The 26,062-nt window shown below is 33.7% G+C and overlaps 1 protein-coding gene across 3 annotated transcripts in view; it reads right to left on the bottom strand.

Annotated features, from left to right (window-relative positions):
- Nucleotides 1-25,041, bottom strand: part of LOC138704301 (odorant receptor 22b-like) — a 39,236-nt gene extending 14,195 nt beyond the window's left edge. Inside the window, exons 1-2 of one of the 3 annotated variants that reach the window (XM_069832166.1) lie at nucleotides 24,020-25,041; nucleotides 4,402-4,684 (exon numbers count right to left, since the gene is read on the bottom strand). In XM_069832166.1, the coding sequence (XP_069688267.1) occupies nucleotides 4,402-4,587 (186 nt within the window). In that variant the 5' untranslated portion in view covers nucleotides 4,588-4,684; nucleotides 24,020-25,041. Of the gene's footprint in view, nucleotides 1-4,401; nucleotides 4,685-6,481; nucleotides 6,764-24,019 lie in introns of those variants that run through there. The other 2 variants (XM_069832165.1, XM_069832167.1) reach the window with 2 other exon arrangements.
- Between the last annotated feature and the right edge of the window lie 1,021 nt (nucleotides 25,042-26,062).

Below are 26,062 nucleotides of genomic sequence, written 5' to 3'. Positions count from 1 at the left end.
CGAGTACACTTGAGCCATCCCTGTCGAGGGGGTTCTAACCCCATCACAGGAGGCCTGTGCCCAACATGGGACATCATGGCGAACATTCATTCATTCATTCATTCATTCATTCATTCATTCATTCATTCATTCATTAACATTCACATTCATTCTTCATAGTTCTCACTTCAAAGGTTACCCAGAAATTTTAATACAACCTCCTTGAATGTAATCCAGGCGGCTCTCTCTTTTCTTTCCCACAAAGGTTCGAAGTGATTGACCTTCATTATTTCTTTAATTTGTGGTCCATTGAAAACTCCCTCTTGTATATTGAGTCACTAATAGCAGGAAAATTTTCCCGGATAGGGTTTTAATGCATTAGTTTCATGATTCATCCCTCTAACAAAATTCTTCATTAACCCTAACTTAATGTGTAAAGGGGGTAAAATTACTTTCCTTTGATGTACAAAGAGTTGATGTATAATATTTTTCTTCCCTGGCTCTAGTGATTGTCGTGTTGGCAATACTTTTATTTTATAACGCTCATCTCGAGCGCAACTGTCCCATTCGCACAGAAAGCAGCATAATTTTGTGTAGTCTAACTGCATTTCAAGAAGCAATGCTGCAACCTTCAAATCCACACATATAAACCATGCGTACTTTGAATATTATCATTAAAGTACACTTTAAAGATTACACAGAATACTAATAGCACGGAAATCTTCTGGTAAACTGAAGCGATTTCATATGGCGAACCTGTTTCACCCCCTCCAAATGGAACCGAAAAGGGCAATAAAACAATTTCCGCTTTTAGAAGTGGTTCTGACAGGGTGGTCTATTGCAAAATATAAACTACAGTAATGTCATTACTGATCACAGTGAAAGAAATACACATCTCAAAATTAGGTAAACTCAATCGAATTCATACGGCGAACCAGTTTCACCCCCTCCAAATAGGCTCGTAAAAAAGCAACAACATAAGTTTCGTTTCCACAAGTGCTTTTAACATGGTGGCCTATTTATACTAATATTGTTTTCACATAATGGGTCATCACATCTGTGAAACAAAATATTTGCACATGAAATGTGTTATTTTTTTAATAAAATGCATACAGAATGAATTATATTGTGTATCTCGAAAACCCGAACAGATGGAGCATTTTGCTTGTTATGTTTGAATTCAGGAGGTCGAAATTAGTAAGAATTTGTTAGGTTTATGTCTGGCGCAAAATGACTGTTGACCAGTGTAATCGACACAATGTAAGTCTAAGGTTATTACTTTTTTTTTTTCAAATTTTATTGTTAAAATAATAATTAATTTATGTGGTTTCAAATCCCTGGTAAAGTCCTCTCATCGGCATAACAGTATCTCAGTGTACTGTACATACCAATCTAAAAAATCTGTACCGTATGTCAATATTTCTCTTAGAAAAATGTAAAACGAATATAGAGTGCCTGCTAAAGTGTCAAATCTAACAAGATTTTGCACGTAGACTCTGAAAATTATATAAGCGAGTCCTATGTAACAGAATCCGAATGTGTGTCAGTTGTCATCGTGGTCAGAAAAGATCTGAAGATAGTAACAGCACAATTCCTTCCCGGTGACATGTTTTTATAAACACAAACAGCTCTCTTCCATCCCATTCTAAAGCCAGTTATCTTTCAGTCAATTTGAATAAACATATAAAATCACATTAGCATCTGGAAATAATTATCGTATTGCACTGTGTACAGCAATTTCAAAGAACGCAACAATTTCAGATGGATTAAAATTCAAATACAGGATGTAACTCCAATAGTTGCATTAAGAAATCTGTCTTATCATATGAGAACATTCTAAGACATAATATATTTGGGTTAAGCTATGCTTGGTTCCAATTTGGTATGCAACTGTTTCACAGAACTCTAATTTCGAATACGATAGCTTATAATAAACTAGTTCAATTTTGTGATTATTATGTGACAATTATAAGATTCAAAATTGTTGATCTGGGTTGCGCAGTCGGTAGAGTACTGTACTTCTGTGCCTGAGGTTGAAGGTTCGATCCCGGCCGATGTCGAGGATATTTAAGTTTGCTTAAATTCGACAGGCTCAAGCATTAGCATCTGAAAATATTGATCTATTGCACTGTGTAGAGCAATTTCAAAGAACACAACAATTTCAGATGGATTAAACATCAAATACAGGATGTAGCTCTAACAGTTCCATTCAGAAATCTGTCTTACTATATGACAACATTCTAAGATATATCTTGGGTTAAGCAATGCTTGGTTCCAATTTTGTATGCAACTGTTTCACAGAACTATAATTTCGAACACGACAGCTTATAATAAACTAGTTATTTTTTTATTATTATGTGACAATTATATAGCTGAAGATTAAAAATTGTCGACCTGGGTTGCGCAGTCGCTAGAGTGCTGGTTTTCTGTGCCCGAGGTTGCAGGTTCGATTCCGGCCCAGGTCGATGATATTTAAGTGTGCTTAAATGCGATAGGTTCAAGCCACTAGATTTACTGGCATGTAAAAGTACTCCCGCGAGATAAAATTCCAGCACACCGGTGATGCTGATATAACCTCGGCAGTTGCGAGCATAGTTAAATAAAACATAATTTAAAAAATATTAAAAATGTCCACCCCTTACAAGTACTTACTGTATAGGCAAAAAATTTGCTTCTACGAAAGAATCTACGAATGCATGAAAAACGTTTGATGCAAAGTTCAATTTATGCTTCTATTTGTAGCCCACCTATACATTTTTACTTTTACAGAACTGTTTAAGATGTTTTAGGTAGTCACAAAAAATAAACTCTGCTATGAAACAGTCCGCAAAAGTTAAGTTGTCTAACACAAAGGAACTCAATAAACTTCAGTTCCTCACCAATTATTTCGAAAGATGTGAACTATATCAGGTTATGTAACTGAAGTCGCTTGTTACAACACAACCTTATTTATTTAAAGCTAAACATCGCACTGAAAATTATTTCATTTCATTTTTATAAATTTTTACAAGATAACGTGTGGAATTGAATATTATCTTACGAACAACAGAAACAATATTAAAACCACACAATTAGTGCAAGTTAATACAAGTAACACTCATTTGAACGTACTATGCCAGTCCCAAGTCTGTAAGTGGCACGGCGGGAACAGTGCAACGGATTACCAGTGATTAGAATATAAATGCGGAGGGAACTGGTCCATGACCTTCGTGATTTTGATTTCAGATAGCAGAAAATAGAGCAGTGTCTTCTTTCGGAAGAGAATGAGACTATGAATTTAGGTAGGAATCAATCATTTCTCTGCATCCACTTTTTAGTGTACAGCTATAAGCATATTCAATATCTAGAATGTTTTTTTTCAGTGGCACGCTTAAGATTGTCTCTACTAATGACTGTGAAATTGAATTAGTTGTCACAAACGCTAGAACTGCGTAGAATTTCATTATAATTTGTGCTTCTCTTGACGAATCAGATAATCCCAATAAAAAAATACAGAAATGTTCGTACTTTCTGTAAGAAAGGACTACCTCAAAGGAAGTTCTGAATATAATGTGGAATTTACAATCAGTATCTAAGTAGTAAAATGATTACTAATAGCATCATTTCATAAACTAATGCTTATGTTCGAAACGTACCTTGAATTCAGTAAAAAAACTTAATTGTTAACAATATATTTCGTTCAATTAATTTGCAATAATAATGGAGATTTTATGAATAAGATTCTTTCTGGCACTGATTAATATATGTGAATTATAGTACATTTTAACACAATACTGGGGTATAACTTGTATAGCTCGCGCAAAGAACGATTACCTAAAAGCAATGGTGACGTTACTGTCTGTTTTGACTTGTGTATGTAGGCACGCCGTCGGGGTGAGAGGTGCGGGCCGATGAAAGTACTGTCTCTTCCAAGAACAAATGAGGACACCGCTGTGGAAATAAACAACGTAACAAGTGGAAATAAACAACGTAACAAGAGAAAAATTCGAAGCTAATTAAAGGCGCAACATATGTTTACGAATGAAATAATAATATCGTGCGATAAAAGACACGTATTCACATGCAATGGAACAAACTAAAGTCGTAATGTAACTATCACAACGCAAGACTGACTATATCGATGTCATTTCTCTTCCGACTGTACTCTTGAATTTCATTCAAACTATCTCGTGACCTTTCCTGTCGCCCTCTCTTCATTACGCATTGTTTCATTCGCATTCCTTCCGTCGGTATTCCCTGCTTGAGAGACTTATAATACCAGACATTTTTATAAAACCGCTGAACAGGAAATAATTCTTCGTAGTATAAGATAAGGAAACCACTGACAAATTTAAACAAATCTGACACTTATAATCACTCTATGACTTTGCGTCAATTGTGGACTATAACGGCACTCGCTCACTTTCGAAAAATTATTCATACCTGCGTTAAGATGGTTAATTCATAAGCCGGACTTTTTGTCCAGTCGTATGGATACCAGGCGTCTAAATTCAAGAATCGTTCCTCTTTTATGAACATTTGTGTAATGATTTGAAGAAAGTGTATGCCGGGGCCGAGGATTGTAACTCTCACTGCTGTGGTCCTGATTCGGCGTATCCACACTGCCATACCCGTATTTCCAGTAACGGGATCTTTTGGAGGCAGGTCCTCCCAAACGAAACAGTCAGCAAAGCTAAGCAATCGTACTAATTTATCCCTTCGAAATCTGTAAAGAAAATAATATGAATGAATGAATGAATGAATGAATGAATGAATGAATGAATGAATGAATGAATGAATGAATGAATGAATGAATTAAGTACATTTATTGATACGCAATTATACAAACTCATGTAAGCCTACACAATATCCTTCGCACGAGCCTGTACGGCCATTCGTGCTATAACTATGCACAGATTTAATCTTCAAAGGAAAGGAAAAGAATACTACTAATAACAAAATAGTAAAACAATAATTGTTGTTATTACTACCGTTATCATTAATTATTATCATAATTACAATTAATCTAACTTCATACCAAATTTCACAAAAATAATAAAAAGAAAATAATATAGTCTAATACATATTCACTATTAAGTTTTATAATATTAATTAAATCGCTTAATTTTCCAAATAGTTTATAATACATACTTTTCAATTTGGGATGTTATTGTTTCTACAATATTAAATTATGAAGTGTTCAGAGAGATATTTTTCATTCAGATACCTACTCGATACACTACAAAACATTTCCAGTGGATATTTTATATAATATAAGAGATGGGGAAAATGTATCAAAACATTTTAGAAATATCAGCTTCAAATGAAATACTTTATATAGAATTGTATTGTAACATAGCTTCAATTTATAAGTCTTCAAATGATACTTTCAAACATGGTTATCACTAGAGACGAGAATTTCATGCACTATGAAATCCCAAAGTATGCATGCATTCATGCACTATCAAACTATGAAACATGCACGAAGAAGCGAAAAATACATTAAAATATGCGTTCTCATTTTTATTCAAAATTTGTTATTTCACTTCACTTTTTCTTGCACAGTTAACAACTAACATTTTAAATTGATTACTGTGAGATTCCTGCGCTTATCAGTCATGTTACTGCAGGCAGAGACTAACCTTTCTACATCGCAAGTTATGGGTGCAAACTTCAATGAATCTTTTTCTGTTATTTAGTTTTTTTTCTTTTCCTTCTTCAGTCCTGATTCCTGAAGGTAAAATATGGGACATAAAAATCGAGAAACTGAGGTATCCACTAAAAACCATTCAAATATGCATTTACACTGAATAAGCTAGAAATAAACTAGAAATTGCTTAAATATGCATGTTGCATGTTTTTATCCCAAAAAAGGCTAAAACATGCAAATATGCATGGAAAAAGAACACATATTTGAAACCGGAAAGTAATGAAATGAATAAGTACTAACTTTGATTATCTATGTCCTATGTTGCTATAAAACATGCATTTGCATGGAATTCTCGTCTCTAGTTATCACAAACCTTTACACGAATGTTAAAATTATATTTGTTTTATTATAGTTCCTCAATATATGTAATCGTTCCACTTGTCACTTGGTCAGCGTTAAAGAACTTCAATTTCGCTTCCTTGTTTTTAGAAATCATTCTGATACCTGGAATTTTTTTGTTTGAGGTTGAACTATTTGAATTAACACGGAATTTTTATTGCAAGACATTGCTTGTTTCTACAGTTAAGTTATAGCGGAGTTTGTTCCAGACAACTTTGTTGAAACTGATAAATGAAATTATAATTAATTTATTAGATGTAATCACGTTTGGCACAAGATATTGTCTATCATTCTTGTTTTATTATCCTTATATTGGTATTATTATTATTATTATTATTATTATTATTATTATTATTATTATTATTAATACTAGACTTATACTTAAGTATTATGAATAGTATAGAGGTACAAAGGTGATTGTGAAATAAATTATAACACTTCGTTACTTAGATAAATCTATTATGCTGTTAATACCTTAAATAAACTTGTATCCAGAATGCCAATGCAATTGGAGGCAAGGCATAAATCGAATCAACGGCTTTATCCAAATTATTCAGATTAACATAGATATTCACTACTAAAGCTAATGCTGTAGAGCACGAACAAAAGTTCACAAATATTACTAAAATCGTATATATAAATGAGTTAGGTATGTTATATAGACGAACACCACTAAAGCTGAAAACAGTGTTGAAGACTCGAAATGTCTCCTCGTTTCTGAACGGAACCATCCCGCTTTGCCTACCTCGATGTCTACCAGCCTGCGCACTCTGCACGAATGACTAGTTTCTGTGTCTCAAATTAAAGGAAAACTTGCTTACATCCCTCTTCTGTAAAATGAAAGTGTCCCTAATAAATTATTAATAATGGGCGCTATGAATTAATTATGTGACTTCCAATTGTCTGCAGCATGGTATATTAAAAATTATTATTAAAACATCTCCAATACCTACGTAACATTACTTAAAAAATAATGTTATATAATGGAATCCAATGAGCCACAAATATTATGTAAATATATTATATGCTACACTTATTTCACAGAATTTGCTCTTTGACTTTTCATTTTATTATAATGGATATTTTCGGGGAATAAAATAAAGACTATTTTGATTAAGGTATTTCTGGCATGGTATGAAGTGTAATATTACATACATTAAAATATAAAACAAGAAGATCAAAACAATTTTATAAATATTAATTTTGTATATAAAGGGTGATTAACGAGGAGTTACAGTCACTTACAGAGCTTATTTCTGAAGACTTTCTCAGCAAAACATATATAAACATGTATCCTCTTCTCAATATTTTAGAGTTACACTAAATTTGGACTAAATTGGGGGGGGGGACTTTTTTTTCTTTAGTTTTGAGAGTAAAAGAATGTTACAAATAGAGAATGAACTATTCATAAATATATTTTCTTTAATTGGCTAGTATTCTAAAGCAAAAAATTTATTGTTAATTTCTTAGTAGCCGTGTAAAAATTTTTTTCTTCAATTTTTAACTAAAATTATTACAGTATTCTTACACACTTGTCACAAAAAGTGTTACAGATTACACAACTTCTAGCAACTTGATTCTTTAAAGTTCAACTTTGCATCCTAATGTATAGTGTTAAAGAGTTTACATTAATTACGTAATTTGTAACAATTGTTGGGATAAATGCGTAAGAAAAATATATATATATTTTTTTTAAATTCTATACGTAACAAATATGGAATTAACGACAAATTTTTAGCTTCTGGATACTAGCCAATTAAGGATATTATACATCTTGGCTACAAAACTTTTAACACTATAGGCCAATCATGTCAATTGATGCCCATAGGAGCAAGCGCGCGCTTTAGAGCTCAGGAGAGCCTGAGCGCTTAACAGCGGAAAGGAAAGAGACAGACAAAAGAGGTAGTATATGCCGCTTGGTCGACCTATATTCAGGGATGGCCAGCACTGATTCAATGGATAAAGGGAAGAGAACTTATTAAAACTGTATCCATATTAATTTTTAGATTTGTCTGAGAGGTATAAGTGCATGATAAGAATGTAAATTTTAATTTTAATGATCATTTTATACAAGTTTGATATTTTTTATTCAAAAGAAATATTTTCTCAACTTTTTATTAGAGAAAAGTGAAATTTTCAGATATAGGCCTATTTATTTAATAGTCTTACAGAATGTTTTCGTAAATCTAATATACCGTAAATACCTATAACTGAAGATAGTGTATTGCAAATTTTCAAAATATTCGCATGGAAATTATTTTTAAGGAAATAAGTTAACAAACCAACTGTTGTTACATCATAAGCAAAAGATACGTGTCCATGTGTTGTAAAATTGTCAGCTCTATAGCTTCAGCACACTTCGAGGAAATAATTTAATATTCTGATGATAGGAAGTTACTCACCAATATCACCTTAAAAGCATAATGCGATAAGAGTTTTGTTATGGAATATTAGTTACAATTAAAACATATACATCACCTAGGTAACTTTGCTTTGTGCTGTAATATTGTTTTGATTGATTATTTTTATGAGGCTAAAGGTACCATCAATATCAATTAAAACTTATGATATCATACTCAATCTCTTTTTTGAGATTTCACTTTCTTTACAAATGATGTGTTTCATCCATTTAGTACAGTACCGGTATAGTTGTTGTACTCTGGAATTTATGTGAATATTCCGTCTTAAGTCTTTATTATGTTATTAACATTTAAAAGACAACTGCAATATTAAGAAATTGGTATTAGTATGTTTGTTTTACTGACAATATAGATAATATCAAACAAAACGAAGCCATATAAAAATAACGACATAAAATTTCACATTCCGTCTGAAGTTTGTGCACCATTGTTTTCTTAATCCAACAGGCTGCTTATTCATATACACAATCCTTCCTCTTTCCATACTTAGCTCTTGATGCCCGCGCACGTCGTCAAGGTCAGTAAAATGCGCTTGCCTTGACATCACTACTATAGGCCTATCGCACGGAATATTTGTTATGTCTTTCTCGTGTTAAATTTTACCGTACCTGGTTAACATGTATCAGCCCGTTATGGGCCATCTTCAGAACTGGTTGGTGCTGCTCTTGGCGCGTTTTTCTCGTGAGGGGGTGTGTTTGTGTAGTGTAATGTGAAGTCAAGGAGTGTGTGTGTTCTGACACACAAAAACACAACCAAATGAAATTCTCAACACACAACCCAATTTCAGAATACACTCTTTGACTTCACATTACACTACACAAACACACCCCCACACAAACAAAAGGCGCCAAGACCAGCACCAACCAGTTCTGAAGATGGCCCATAACAGGCTGAAACATGTTAAACATGTACGGTAAAATTTAACACGAGAAAGACATAAAATACAGATATTATACTTTTGAATGGTTCATTGTCTAATTCTAATAAATTCTAATAAAGAAACAATATTTGTTTTAACAACTTCAAATTAGTGTAAGTCTGAAAATGTAGAGAATAGAACCCATGTTTATATGACATTTATTGCTCAAAAGTCTTGGGAAATATGCTGTGTAAGTGGTGGTATTACCTCGTGAGCCACTCTGTGTTGTGGATATATTCGGTGAAAAAGGTAACGGAAATTTTGATTAAGGTATTTCTCGCATGGGATGTAGTGTTATATTACATATAAGTATATTAAAATATGAAGCAAAAGGGTCAAAAGTATTATATATATATATATATATATATATATATATATATATATATATATATATATATATATTTAATCATATTAAACTTAAAATGTAGGCCTATTATGTATTCTATGCAACCGACAATTACTATGGATATAATTAAATACATTGTCAGTAGGCCTATATATTTGAATAGTGTAACAAAAATTAATAAAAATATAATACTAATTAATAGAGTAGTGCAGAAAAATAATTAGAAAAAATATCTCTTTAACTAACTAGCTAGTAAATTTGAGAATGGATGAAGTAATAAAGACACCCAAAAACAAAAAGGTTCCTCTATGAAAATCTGATACATTAAAATTTCATACACCATCGCAAAAGAATTTGCATGATTATATCTATAATAAAAATAGCTGTGATAATCTTTCGATTTCCTTTACGATGCAAATTAGTTGGTGCAGAAAAATAATTAGACAAGATAACTCTTTAACTAACTACTTAGTAAATTTGAAAATAGATGAAATAATAATATAAAATATGCCTTAATAAACCAATTGATTATTCATCTGAGCTTTTGTTTACTGATTTTAATGTTTTGAAAATTAAACAGATTTATTATATTGCCTTATTAATCGTCATACATAAAAACCGTAATAAATTCAAATTGTATCATCATAAATATGGAATTAAAAGATCCGATTTTATACGACTAGAGGAACCAAAGTGTTTCACAAGCACAGCTCTGAGCCATGGTACCTACTTTGGTCCAAGGTTATACAATAAAATAATTCATAAATATCCAGATTTGCAAAATTTTAGTGCCAGGAATTTCAAAAATAGCGTTAGGAATTTAATTTTTAAAGAATATATATTGATTTAATATCTATATGTATTTGTATGACTTAAATTGTTAAAATTGAAATTGTATTTTTAAATTTAATTTAATCCTGTAATTTTTTTTTCTTGACCCGGTTTGTGTCAAAAAATTATCTTTGTGTTTATCTTTGTGTTTAGATATCTCCCTGAGCACGAGTTTTTTACTCCTTCAGGGAAGGACTAAGATTGTATTTCTGTCAATGTTATTTTATTAACAATAAACAATAAACAATAAAGACAGCCAAAAGCAAAAAGGTTCCTATATGGAAAGCTGATAGATTATAATTTCATATACCATCGCATAATAATTTAGCTTGATTATATCTATAATCAGAAACAAAAGCTGTGATAATTTTTCGATTTCTTTCATGGTGCAAATTACTTATTACTTGTGGATAATTCGATTCCCCTGAAGGCGGAAGTTACTTATGGATAATGTAGTGGTCCACACCTGTGGAGTAACGGTCAGCGCGTCTGGCTGAGAAACCAGGTGGCCCGGGTTCGAATCCCGGTCGGGGCAAGTTACCTGGTTGAGGTTTTTTCCGGGGTTTTCCCTCAACCCAATACGAGCAAATGCTGGGTAACTTTCTGTGCTGGATCCCGGACTCATTTCACCGGCATTATCACCTTCATATCATTCAGACGCAAAATGACCTAGATGTTGATACAGCGTCGTAAAATAACCCAATAATAAAAAAAAAATAATAATTTAGTGTGTATTACTGAACAAGTGTTAAAATTCAAATATTTGGCCTTAAATATTACCAGCTACGCAAGTGTAAAAGAGGAAGTAACCTATTGAACCAAAGAAATAAAGTCAATATAAATGCAAATCGATAAAGGAAAACTATTTGGAAAATAAACTTTTAAAAGTTGATACAAAATTAAGAATATATAATTCAGTAATAAGATTAATTAATTCATATACAACAGAAACTAGGGCACAGTCCAGGAAAACTCGTATTGTAAATACAGCAGTCTGCATAACGGTAACTAAGGTAAGGAGAGAGGCTGTTTCCCGGCCCTGAGACAAATGAAACAAGACGTCGTTTAGAGACAACCGAGTTGAAAGTTTTAAAAATAATAGCAAATAAATATTAAATGTAAAATTAGAAGTGAAAAAAATAAGATTGGATTCCAAAATAGAACAAATATCAAGATTTACTAAGATCGGCGACAGCCGAAAATAGTCGAACTGTGTTCCCGCGGTACTCATAGTCACCTTCCTCGAATCACAAGGAACTTCTTTCGTACTTTGAATATCTGTTAGTTTGACACGATTATTGATCTGTGCGTGCTTCATGGTGTAATTCTGTACACCAATATGACGATAATTCGATGCAATTTAGAACCGGCCGAATTAGAAGGCCAAAGACATTTAGGAATTGTTTGTGTCCTGCCTCATACTAGCTGCAACCCCTAAATGTCATTGGCTTACATACCGATTATTTAGTCCTGACAGCTCAGCGACACGAAAGAGGACAAGTAATAGGAGTAGTGGGGAGAGTTCCGAAGTACATATATAAGGGCGAGCGGTCGGTAAAGGAATGCAGTACAACTTAACTGTACTGGAAACACAATGATATACCGCATGCGTCACATCCGATTGCTCTGACTGCAGGCAACGGACTAACCTGAAGGTATCTTGGCGTAACTTAATGGACTCGCTGGCGACTGTCAGGACTAAATAATCGTACTGTACTAATCAGACCAGTTTAAAACCCTTGGCTGGACGATTCCTTAATCATACTATAGTGACTTCGAGCATGGAGAAAGAAAATTGCTTATAAATAGGGGAACATTGATGTATGTACATCCAGAAGGATAATTTGAGCATAAAAGTATTTAATTCATGTTAAACTTACGTAATATTGAGGGACTACAAATTTCGGAAAAATTAACAACCCACTGTTTTTTTTTCCATTCTTGTGATGCTGCTTGGAATACAAAATAATCATGCAAAAAAACGAATTATTTAAATTTCTTGATCTGTAACACTTACGTAAATACAGTGTGCATGTGTACTCCAAAAAGGCGCGCAAACACACAATCAAGCATATGCACACCAATTGTAGGGGAAACATTAACTGTTTTTATATTATCTGAAGCGCTATAAGCAAAGGGAAATCAACGGATAGCAAAGCTTCAAATGTCATTAGGCCTATAACAAAAGTCGTTTATCAGTCGTACCGTAGTGCCACGAGTTCAGCTCGCAATTTTCCACCACTCTCTGTGATGTATTACTCCGCGTTAGTTATTTAAAATGGGTGCAACGATCGAAAACCAGTTTCTATAATTTATTTTCAACTAACTTTCAGATATTTTTATTATTATTATTGTTATTATTATTATTACTATTATTATTATTATCACTATTATTATTATCATTATCATTATTATTATTATTATTATTATTATTACAGCACGGTTAATGTGATTTACTTGTACAGATGTAGCATTCTGCGCATGTCTCTCTTTCTTCCTTTCTTTTGTATTTCTCTCCTTCTTTCTTCCTTCCATTTTCTCTTCCTTTTTCCTTTTTCTTTCCTTCCTTGTTTCTACCTTTTGATGTTTTCTTTCTTTCTTTCTTACTTCCCCCTCTTTCTTTCTTTCTTATTTCCCTTCTTTCTTTCTTTCTTACTTCTCTTTTTCTTTCTATTTTTCTTATTTCCATTCTTTCTTTCTTACTTCCTTTCTTTCTTTCTTTATTTCTTTCTTTTTGTTTCTTTCTTGCTCTTTCTTTCTTTCTTTTTCTTTCTTTCTTCCCTTCTTTCTTTTTTCTTTCTTTCTTTTTCCTTTCTTTTTTTCTCTTTCTTACTTCCCTTCTTTATTTCTTTTTTTCTTTCTTTCTTACTTCTCTTCTTCTTTCTTTCTTTCTTTCTTTCTTTCTTTCTTTCTATCGTTCTTAATTCGGTAGTGCAACAACAGTGTAGGCCTATCGACTACGCGAGTATACTGTACCTTGGTATAGTGCGAGTTAAAAATTGATGATAACGAAATTGTATTTGACGAGATGAGCCCGACCAATCAGCATAAGATTTCCTGATATTCCCTTGCAGTTGAGTAAAACTCAGATAAAATGCAACCATGTAAATATCCAAAACCGGATTTTAACGCATGCCTGACTACTAGAGCTTTGCATTTTATTAAGAACTTCCGACCGAGAGTCTTGATAATAAGCGCAATCAGCCGCTCGCTCCGCAGGCTGGCTGTCGCGTGTCCTGACTCCGCTGAAAACAAAACACCCAACCGCAACATCATAGACGACCGGTCGTCCCGTCATATGAAAGGTATCATAGACTGAAAACTATCTTCGATCGATATGTTTACAGTATGAGCTATGGAAATTAATAAACTGCCTGATGCCCTATCAGCTGTTTACTGGATCTAGAGGGTGTACAGTCTATCAGATTGAATAAAAATTACAATAAAATATTTATATAATAAGAAATTGATACATCAATAGAATGAAATAAAGTTTTACCAAACTGTGTTGTATATAATAATATAAACATGAAGTATAAAAAGATAAAATACAAAAAAATAAAATAAAAATACTGTATATATTCGTGTTTATCCTCCAGTTGAATTGAACAGTTAACTTATAATATTTTGTAACAGTGTTGTAAGTTAATATTCGTAATGGCACAGGACAAAAGTAAATACATTAAAGAAACCAAGAAGGAAATTCTATATAAGACTGAACAAAGATTATTAATTTTAAAACGAAATGTCAATTTGTCCATTGTTTGTTTTTTATTTTGGAATAACTTCAGCACTAATTTCATTTGCTCCATCCTTGACTTTTCGTGATATGATCGTTGTATATATGGTAGAATAATACGAGTAGAATCTGCATGCATCTTACCATAAGTAGCTCCAACGTCAATCATTGTCTGCGATTAAGCAACTCACACTATTGTAGAAATGTTAAGCAAAGTGAACATGTAGATTAGGTTTATTTTTATTGACTGAAGTAGAATATTTGTGTTTTTGAAGAAATTTCACACGTATCACAAAATCTCTGTTGTTTTTATGCTATCACATATTTACTAAGCTACATTAGACATTTTCGTTATTTTTATGAGTTCGATAAAATCAATTCCGAATAATAGTATTGATAATATAGAACATCATTTCATTTAAAGAATTGTATTATTTAAAAATTATATGTCCTTGTTTAAATATTCACATACTTTCTAATTTTCGTGCTATCTGAAATAAAAACAAAATCGTAACTTTCTTAGGTAGGTTTTTTTAGTATCAGGCTTTAAAAGGTGATGTAATTGCAGTGCAAGGACCTCGAGCGCTCACAACCGCTCGAATAAACGTTTCAACCGACCGGTTATAAATTCTCGACTGAATATGCTCGAGCGTATCATTTCCCTGCTAGCTTCTTCACAACCGAGGACTAATCGGAGAGTTCGGTCGGCTGTTTTCAAGAGAATGCAGATGTTTATTGACTACATGCTAACAAGAGCATGACTTCCGCTTATTACCTCTAAATCACAGTAATCTGTCTCCCTTATTAATTTACTTCACACTTTCGGGTGTTTTGAAAAGAAGTTTGTGCTTATTAATTTGAATTTGTTTATTCGAATAGCAATGCGATTATTTCTACAAACTTGTATTTTCTCTGAAACTGCTTACAAGTACTCAGAAAAACTGTGTAATTTATTAAGGAACGCTTCAAGAGAATTAATGTCAGCTTTTAAATCATAAAACTTTCTCAAGTGTGACTTTACATACATACATACATACATACATACATACATACATACATACATACATACATACATACATACATACATACATATCACCATACATACATACATACATACATACATACATACATACATACATACATACATACATACATATCACCATACATACATATCACCACATCAAATGATACTGGAAAGAAAAAATATGAAATTGCAACTTTTAAATTACAGGAATCAGTAGGAGCAAAGTATATAATACAAGAATAAAAAACACTGCAAGTTGAGGACATGAATTACTAGAATTACAAACAGATCGCATAACAAGTCGATACATAAGCCTACAAAATATTGATCACTGTCTAACCGCTTGTGCTGCAATGAAAGGGGAACTCTGAGTGAAGTAATGCCTTAAATATTGTAATAAAGTTTTACAAAGTTTTGATACTACTTCATTCGCTTTGATGTTCTTAATGCTGGAAACTAACAGAAAAATACAACATAATAATCTGGATAGCCGAAATGAAATTATTATGGTCTGCAGTAGCATACATAAACACAAACCAACAGAATTTGACGATGTAAACTTCAAAAATAACTTTATAAAATCAGCACTAACAGAACTAAAGGCACGAAATACGGGTTAAGATTTATATACTTCCCAAAAATTAACGTCAATAAAATATCTTGAAATAAACTCAACTTTATTATGCATTATATTTAGGCGATCAGTCTCTTATAGCGTCATAATATTTCGCTTACTTCTTCATATTATTTTAGAATAATCCTTAATTTTTGTACTGTGTCTTACAATAATGTGTTGGCTCCGTACGAAATATACTGTATCCTGAATATTTTTTTTAAGTTTTGCATTTTTCCGGAAAATGAAAATTTACAAAATTTTTCTGTGATAATGACAAATACCTACGATTGACGACATAATTAAGAGATGGAAAAGTGATGTTAAAGATAATTATTAAATTAATAATATAGAAACCAATACTCTTTTTTATGCTGATGATGGATTTCAATACTAAATATAGAACAAAACTTACAAGCAGTAATATATAAACCGATACAATGAGCGAGAGAATATTATATGGAAATACCAGCGAGGAACACTGAAGTAATAGCCTTTATAGAGAAATATCCTGTAAGAAGTGAAATAGTGATAGATGATAAAACGGTAGAACAGATGATGAATTTCATCTGCATGGGCTGCAGTGTAAGATACGCAAACGAACAGGACATTAATAAGAATCAGCAAAGATCCCAACAAATAGCCCTATATAGTAGAGAAAGTGTTGCAAATATGGAATATACCACTTTGTTTTTTCGTTTTGGAACATATGTTTTGAAATTTAACGTAAACTATCGTCCTGTTTTTTGCTGAATGTCCATGTGAATGATACACCGGACTTAGAAGTTCGTAAAATTTTATAAAATGTTTGAAAAAAACAAATTTCTTCAAAATCTAACATATTTCCTTCACAAATGAGGTCCAAATATGAAAAACCATTAACAAGTTACAAGATTAACAAAACTGCTAAGTCAAAATGAAACGCACAGGAAAAATCATTCAGCATCTTCATTAGAAAGTGTTTTCCCAACCGTGATACTGAATCCAGATGAATCGTATCTCACGTCTTTTCTCGAACTTGTTTTATGGCTTGTTGCATTGCCTCTTCATTCCAATGTTTTCTAAGTTTTTGTTGGAAGGTCAGGTTTTCCCTCCTCCTACAGGTGCCAACACTAATACGAAACAGAAAGCCAGCGTATAAAGACAGAATACAGACATGTGCTGTCCTGTGTTCTCTCAGTGGTGGTCATGTGTTGTGCTAAGCGCAAGATCAGGGAGGCTTGCCATATATTCTTCTGAAGTGTTCATCCACTGTTATATAATAATCTTCCCTATTCAACAATATAAATCGTTATGAAATGAAGAGGTACAACGTGACAACGGAAAAAAAAGAGAAATTTCTTAGCAGATAAGGACCTGAGAAAAGCGTTAGTGAACCCACGTCGAAACTTCTCCGGAAACTATGGACATAGCTAGTTAAAAATCTTCACAGCCGATAGAATGGAGGCCAATATAAATTTCTCTGTCCATGTTAATGTAAAGGTTGCGAAATTAAAGCCTCGATGAAGGTTATCGAAAATTTTAGTAGTCCCGATCTGTTGGCTTGGAGTAGGAGGTACTCAGATGCTGAACAGTGTTGGTTGTAATTATCTCGCATTTTGACAAACAAGTATTTACATAGAATGAAAACTCGACCAGTCTTTAAAGAAAAACGAGCCGTTATTTTCTAATGCAATATTCCAAGTAATTTCCGACATTCCTACATTTAGTTTGGGCAGTTTATATTTATTTCCTCACCATATTAAGTTTGCACCGGTTATCCCCCTGTACTGGTTACATGATCGTTCACTTCTGCTGAAGTATGTGAACGTTAGGCTAGCAGCCCACTGGTCGGTCTTGGGTTTGCATGGACGTCGTGTCTCGGGTTAAATACGAAATATAGAGTGGCCAAAAAGTGGCGTACCCACTATATTCACCGAAAAGTGGGTGTACTCCATTATATATCGAGAAGATATGTGTTGGCGTGTTCGTAACCTTGCGTACCATGGTATGTAATAACTAGGGCCATGACAAGATCGTCCCCTTAAGTGTTAAAACTTCGGTCAATATTAAAACTATGTTTCAGTCATGCATAAATTCTTATGAACCATAATACATTATAATTAGATATGAATGTATGCAGGGTGGAAGTGAAATAACCTTGCAGCTTCAAAGGGACGAAAGTGTACACATTAATGGAAAAACTTTTATTATATTTTGTGCTTAAATGCATGATTAATTAGGAAATTAACTTTGAAGTTTGAGCAGTCCGGCAACATCGTCGCTAATACAGTCTACTCGTGATACAGATGTAAGAGGTCAACGAAATCAGTGAGTCTCCGTAAGTAAGCAACATTCTACCGTGACGTTGCCACTCACTCGCTTCATGCAATGGCTTGAATTTATAAGTTTTTAAAATTAAATTTACAAGAAAACCGTCCACGCTATTGAAATACTGCTAGTATAAATAAATTATTATTATTATTATTATTATTATTATTATTATTATTATTATTATTATTATTATTATTATTATTATACGCTAAAGGGATCAATTATTCTTTATTAGATTTCCTGTCAGTATGGACAAAAATCACGATCCTACTCGCAATACTTACCCAATAAGAGATTTTTAAACATTTGGGGAAAAAAATTTTCAGAAAAAAACTTTTCACCAATATGATATTATAGTTTTTATTACATACTGTATAACATGAGCTATTCGCTCTGGAAATCTGCAAGGCAATTTCACTTCCACACAAAGTGCAAGGGGTATAAATGCCGTCCTTCTCACAGTCGTCGGGTACGGTATACAGTATCAAAAAATGTTCATACAACATAGGATCAAAATTTAAATGTTTTCTGAGAAAAAAAATATTTCCTTATTTTATTTACGTTATATTGCGAATATCGTTAGTAAAATTACGAAAACAGTTACATCAGTAGGTAAATCTAGCAAAGAGTTAATATGGGAAATGCGTGTTATTATTCGGTTGAGAAGTTTTTATCATCCAGTCTGCTGTCAAAAAATCTGAAAGTTAGAATTTATAAAACAGTTATATTACCGGTTGTTCTCCATGCTTGTGAAACTTGGATTCTCACTTTGAGAGAGGAATATAGGTTAAGGGTGTTTGAGAATAAGGTGCTTAGGAAAATATTTGGAGCTAAGAGGGATGAAGTTACAGGAGAATGGAGAAAGTTACACAACACAGAACTGCACGCATTGTATTCTTCATCTGACATAATTAAGAACATTAAATATAGACGTTCGAGACGGACAGGGCATGTAGCACATATGGGCGAATCCAGAAATGCATAGAGTGATAGTTGGGAGGCCGGAAGGAAAAAGACCTCTGGGGAAGCCGAGACGTAGATGGGAAGATAATATTAAAATAGATTTGAGTGAGGTGGGATATGATGGTAGAGACTGGATTAATCTTGCTTATGATAGGGACCAATGGCGGGCTTATGTGAGGGCGGCAATGAACCTCCGTGTTCCTTAAAAGCCAGTAAGTAAGAATATTTGTGTCTTCTATTACGCTTTCGTGAAATTAAATAACAATGCATGCTTAAATTTGTTAATATTCTGGCGTGAGAGACGTTGCAACGTTCAACGGGATTTATGCATCTCAGCTGAGTTCAAGCTCCCTGTCCATAAGTCTCCTGCCGAGTGGATGACAGTTCCCTGTACAGGAATTCGATAAAGAACTTACAATGCAATTCATAGTTCAAGAACACCATATTTTATTAATTTATGGGGAAAATCGTCATAATTTAAGTGCGGCAAGAAGAATGTACTGTCAACGTTTACCGTAAAGAATGTTATCTAATCGGCGAACTTCTGTAGCAGTTTTTCAGCGATTATTAGAAACTGGGAATCTTTATCCCGTTTGGAAAATCACATAACTAGAAATTTCTTTAAACATTGATACTGCTTTACGAACGCGGTGGAGATTAAAATTTTGCACTAGAGAACAATTTCGTGCGATTTTGTGCAGTAAACAATAAAATTATTGTTTCTGTATTAGACGTACAATAAAACATGGAGCAATATTTTTAAATAAAATGGATATTTACCATAATTTTCTATTAATGAGATTGAAAGTTTGTATTTGCTGCTCGTTTTTTGTTTACAACAATTGTCCTGGTCCGCCCCTGCATTCTGTTTTGTACCGGTATGTCTGTACCCGCTTGAGCTATACTGTGCACTTGTAAACCCCCTCCACCCCATCCAGCAACGTCAAACGTGCAACATTGTGAACTTTAGTAATTAGTTAAATATTGCAATTAGAAGAAAATTGTAAGGGCATTTTTCTTCTTTATGACATGAATAATCAACAGTTAAAATAATGACACTTACACCCGCTACAATCCTATATGGAAATGAAACATATGGATGTTTAGCACAAAATTTAGATTACTGCATATTTTCTGCATCAGAAGAAATGATCTCTGACAATGTTACAACGTAACAAACATTCGTTTACAGAGATTATTCCTGTTTAATAACAAGCAGGCTTAGAGTTCATTTCCTTAATAGTGGCTAAAATACTCCAACGGTATAAAACGGTAGTTGAATTACCTTAATAATACTTATCTTTATATTATATGCAGGTCTATGTTATTGCTCTTAGATATTGCAAGCGATAATCTGGATACAATTTGCTAATATTGCTGAATAACGATATAAATAAATATATCTACTGCCGTAAACTGTACAGGAAGCCTCTCCATTTTAAGAGTTGACGATACAAAAACTTAAACAGATACAAATCGCCATTATCACTCGGTACACCTCCCTCCTTTTTCAAAGTTTTAAAACTGTCTGAATATTTTCTCCATTTACACGAGACATACAAATTGTATCCAGGGTCCGGAAAAAACAGGTTTTAAACAGCTGAATATACACGAATTATGACAGGCAGTACAAGTGAAAAAACAGACGCTGATTAGAGACAAGGTAAGTACAAAACAAGTATCCGTGTCAAACACCGGAAACTTCTGGACAATTCGTCCCGCAGTTCTGGTCATAGAATAATTGGATCAACCAGTATAACTCACTAAAACTGTTACAGTCCTCAGCCACCTATCTCTTAACTATGTCCTCAAAAAACATACTCTTTTCTTGTCAGTAATGTCCAAGAATCAGTCGCTGTTTTTCCGACCAATAGGAGATCGATGACGCGATATGACGTCACGCATGAAGGCAATACTTAAAATATCGATTCAATCGGGGCTACCGCCCCCGATTTTCTTTCACCCTACACCATTCCACAGCATTAAGGAAGACATTAGTGAAGTGCGTCGTGTGGAGTGTGGAACTGTTTGGGGCAGAAACATGCAAATTACGAGGCAGTGAAGAGAAGCGACTAGAAGCATTTGAAATGTGAATGTGGAGAAGGATGGAGCGTATGAAATGGACAGACAGAATAAGAAATGAAGCTGTGTTGGAAAGAGTGGTGAAGAAAGAATGATTTTGAAACTGATTAGGAAGAGGAAACGGAATTGGTTAGGTCACTGGCTGAGAAGAAACTGCCTACTGAAGGATGCTCTGAAAGAAATAGTGAACGGGAGAAGAGTTCGGGACAGAAGAAGATATCAAATGACAGACGAAATTAAGATATAAATATGGATCATATGCGGAGATTGAGAGGAAGGCAGAAGATAGGAAAGACTGAAGAAAACTAAGTTTGCAGTGAAAGACCTGTCATTTGGCATAACACTATGCATGTATGAATTTATTCGGAGAGCTATGTTAGGAAGCGAAATCCGGTTACGGCAACCAACTATAACGACTGGGGTAGGAATTTTTTTGCTAACGACACGATATCTCCGGTATGGTGGGATGACTCTACAGAAACGTGAGAACGTGAGGCCAGCAGTCGGATGGTCGGCTCTGCCTTTTAATGGGCTTAAACAGCCGCGGATTAATTTTACGTTCTATACGTACTGGTTCTGTTCTTTCGAGAAAAATATATTCCAAAAATCCCCGATTGTTGCACCAAAAACTAAATCACTAAGAAAAAATGAGTGGAAAACTTTAAAATTCGAAATAGGCAAACTTGAAATAAAATCTAATAACTCCCAACTTTCTCAAATTCAGAACACAAAAAATGTGCAAAAACAAAACAATTTAAATGTAGACAACTTCAGAGCTACATTTCAGTTATTAGTAACGATCAGCTAATATGCCATGCATTTGACAATAAAGTCATTCGACTTCTTGCACTCCAATATTTTTCAGAGATACTGTCATGGTTAGCCACTGACGCACAGATTTTGAGATGTTCTGAATCTATTTCTTGATTTGAGTTGCACAATGGACAGTTAGGAGACTGATATAGATAAGCTAATATAGTTTAACCTAACCTATGTCAACGACGAAATAGTTTAATTTAATAGCTAACTACGATCACTTATCTCACATTAATGAAGACGTGGATTAATTTCTCCCATTTCCATTAAAAACAATTAGGCCTATGCATTCACGATGATCTGGATATGCGCTCTTTACATCAACTCTGCTAAATATCCGACAAGCTCCACACAAACCACTATCACGAGATGTAGAACTACACGCTCCATCACAAGAGCTAATCTCAAAGTGACAGACAAAATGAAAACAATGGAATATCGAATTAATGTGACGTCATCAAACATGTATTTATACACGTTAGGCTCGCGTTGATCTTGCGCGGACTTTATTAATAAAAACCTAAACTAATCAAACCTAACCTTCGTATATGCGAGATATGTAACCAGAGCACGAAGGGAACTGCTTGATTTGATCTGGAATGTACACGTGAAAATAAATTCACGTAAGGATCACTCCGGCACTGCATGAGGTCGGCGCATGCGTCATAGCCAAACGGTTCCTGTCCTGTTATAAACATCGAACACAAAATGGGTGACCACCAATTCCAATCGGCCGATATCAGTAAGTACGTAAATACTGTATAATAAATCTAAACTATGATTGTTTCCAGCTCAATTTTTCTAAGTGTTTCCACATTAGGAATAATATAATCAGAAGGTTTTAAAATATTAATTTCATAAAAAACCAAAGCCAGTATTTATAGATAATTAGCCTACCACTGGGTTTCATAAATCACGGACTAGCGGCCTTGGACTCATTTTTTCTTGGTTATTTAGCGATGTTGTATCATATACTAGGTTATTTATTCTCGATGGAAGTGGTGAGAGCGACTTGGTATTTGGCGAGATGAGGCCGAAAATTAGCCTAGATTACCTGGCATTTGCCCTACGTTTGGGGAAAACCTCTGAATAAACCCAACCAGATAATGAGTCCAAGCAGAGATCGAACATGCGCCCAAGCGCAACTCCGCTGGTGGCTTGGACTCATTTCTCAATCAATTCATTTATCATCATCATCATCATCTACGTCCTACGGTTACCAAATGTCCACATTAACAGGACTGCTCCTCCTACTACTACTCTGACTAATAATAATAAGAATAAATTATAATTATTATTTTGTAGTAATACTAAAAATATGAATGAGCCGATGTGTAATTGCGTTCGGGCGCGGGTTCGATTCCCGCTTAGGCTAATTACATGGTAGGGATTTTTCCGAGGTTTTCCGTAAGGTGAATGTCAGGTAGTCTATGGCGAATCCTCGGCCTCATCTCGCCAAATACTAAATCGCCATCACCAATTTCGATGCTAAATAACCTAGTAGTTGATACAGCGTCGTTAAATAAGCAACTAAAAACCAATAATAACAATAATAATAGTAGCATTAACAATAATAAAATAGATATAAAAATAACATAATAACTGCATCATCAATAATTAAATCATAACACTCAGCATCAAAACAATAACTGAAACAACGAGTATCATCACTACAAGAAACAACAGAAAAACTTCTACAAATCAGGTAACAATATTCTGCATTTTAGCCTCAAATTTTTGGCATGAAACCCATAAACAATACAGCTACCTTAACACAGGCTCAGAATGGGCGCCTGCCCATGAACTCAAAAACCACAGTTGGACCCACAAGCCTAACAAATTAAAAGTGCGAATACAGGACAAACGCTCGAAAATTCTAGTAATAACACAGAGCTCATAAGCACGAGCCATTCAAGTTACAATAAAAACAAAGTAGACCTACTCACCTTCTGTGACATATTGTAGCGCCTACATTTTACTTCGTTGAAAACTGTGGCTCAGCTAATAGGAGCATCAGTAGGAGCCTCAACATACCTGTAGTTTTTTCTTGGAGTAATCACTACCGTCCTTGTTTTCGAACTGTTCTTCTTCCCTTTTCTTAACTCTTTTTAGTTTGTAAACGATAGAAAATAATCATTAAATAATGTTTATTGTTATACATTCAAAACGTTTGCAAGTACGCGCAAAGAAGGTTGTACCATTTAATTGTCTTCAAATGCTTGTGGTCCGACTCGCCACATTTGCCGCAGTAAAAGGGTTCGACGGAGGTTAAATGCTTTTAAATATACGTGTTGAGTACAAAATTAGTAACGATATAGGCTACTTACACTATTTCATGAATAGGTACAACTTTACATAAGCCTAGTTAATAGAGCTGATTTTCTGTTCCGTAAGTATAAGTCATTTTGAATAATTTGTAGACCGTATTTCTATTTCACTCAACACACGCAAAATTATCTCCTCTTAGAACACTCTCGTTGTTCATATAATCAAGATATATCTTAAAAGCTGAAATCACAACACTGCCACCTTCAGTAAAACAAGACTTTCCGTCTACATAGCTTCGCGCGTATACACATAAATACTGTAAGTACGAAATATTTTTAGTGATATCAGCTACTGTCTGAACTTTCACTAGTACGTTCAAAACTATACTTAATTAACTCTGTGCTTTCATTATTTCTATAAATTAATGTGAACATGATATTCTGTTTCGGTTACTGCAAGCAATTCGTGTAAGTTACCGAAGCCAACAGAAATGTCGTATAAAAAACGGAGTAACATTGTTTTTGTCTACATCTGCAGAAAATATTTGCATATTTAACCTTATTTCCATCTCTTATAATCAATGAAACATAGTGCAACATTCCTGTTTGTTTTATACACACTGAAATCAACATCTGAATAATAAACACACTAAAAACTTCACTTAAACTAAAGCGCACCGTTACTAACTACGCACAGATAAAGCAGGAGAACAAGACTGGACGTCGAAGCTGTTAAGGTCATAAAAACAAGCAACCTGAACCCTCTCTATTGAAAATATTTAAGACTAATACCACAGTCTAGTTATAGGCCTACGATCACGTAGCCTGAGTTGATGAGGGTACTGGGAACAATAGACCACAGTCTACTATATAAAGTCGCGAAGCTCAATATGTAGTAAAAATGCAAACGTGGGTAGTTGCCCACCACTAGGATCGCTACTATCGCCTCATCATCGCAGATCTCTCTCCTAGCAGACGACAAAATATGTTACACTTTCGTTGTCGTGTTCTTTTGGAAAAATTAACACCTTCCTTCCATTATTGAAATATTAAATGCATAAAGTTAATTTATTATTTTAATGAAGTCGAATTCCACCATAAACTCGAAGATACCTGCAAGAAATAAGTTAATATAATTTTTGTTTGTGCAAAACGAACTGAAATTTACTATAATAGCTTCACTCATTCAAGATTATAGCGATAATGAACTATGAAACCAATAAATATTAATTTGCATTTCCCTTTACAACAATAATAATGGAAATGTGAATTAATGGAGTAACTTACGTGTACCGGTACTTGTAGTATAGGCTTACGTAGTTAACAAAGTGGGATGAGGTTAAGCAATAATAATCACACCAGAATTGGAAATAAAACGTGATCAATAAATTTTATTGTAACATACTTTTTCTACGTCTCTAGTAAAGCAACAAATAAAAATAACAACAAAATCAACAGCTATAATTAAAAACATATCCTTTGAAAAAAAAAGTAGGCCTAAGGAATAATAATCCCACCAGAATTGAAAATAAAACGTGATCAATAAATTTCATTAAAACGAACTTAATTTTTCTACGTATTTAGTAAAATAACACATAAAAATAATAACAAAATTAATAGCTACAATTAAAAATATATCCTCTGAAAAAAAATAGACCTAACCTTTATTTCTCTGGAAATTTAGCAGCCTAAGTGACAGAACTTTAACCCGTATCTAATGTC

This window comes from Periplaneta americana, chromosome 8 (genome assembly GCF_040183065.1).
Source record: "Periplaneta americana isolate PAMFEO1 chromosome 8, P.americana_PAMFEO1_priV1, whole genome shotgun sequence".
NCBI classification, from domain to species: domain Eukaryota; kingdom Metazoa; phylum Arthropoda; class Insecta; order Blattodea; family Blattidae; genus Periplaneta; species Periplaneta americana.
The sequence above is the reverse complement of the archived record's forward strand: the minus strand, read 5'-3'. Positions and strand labels throughout refer to the sequence as shown.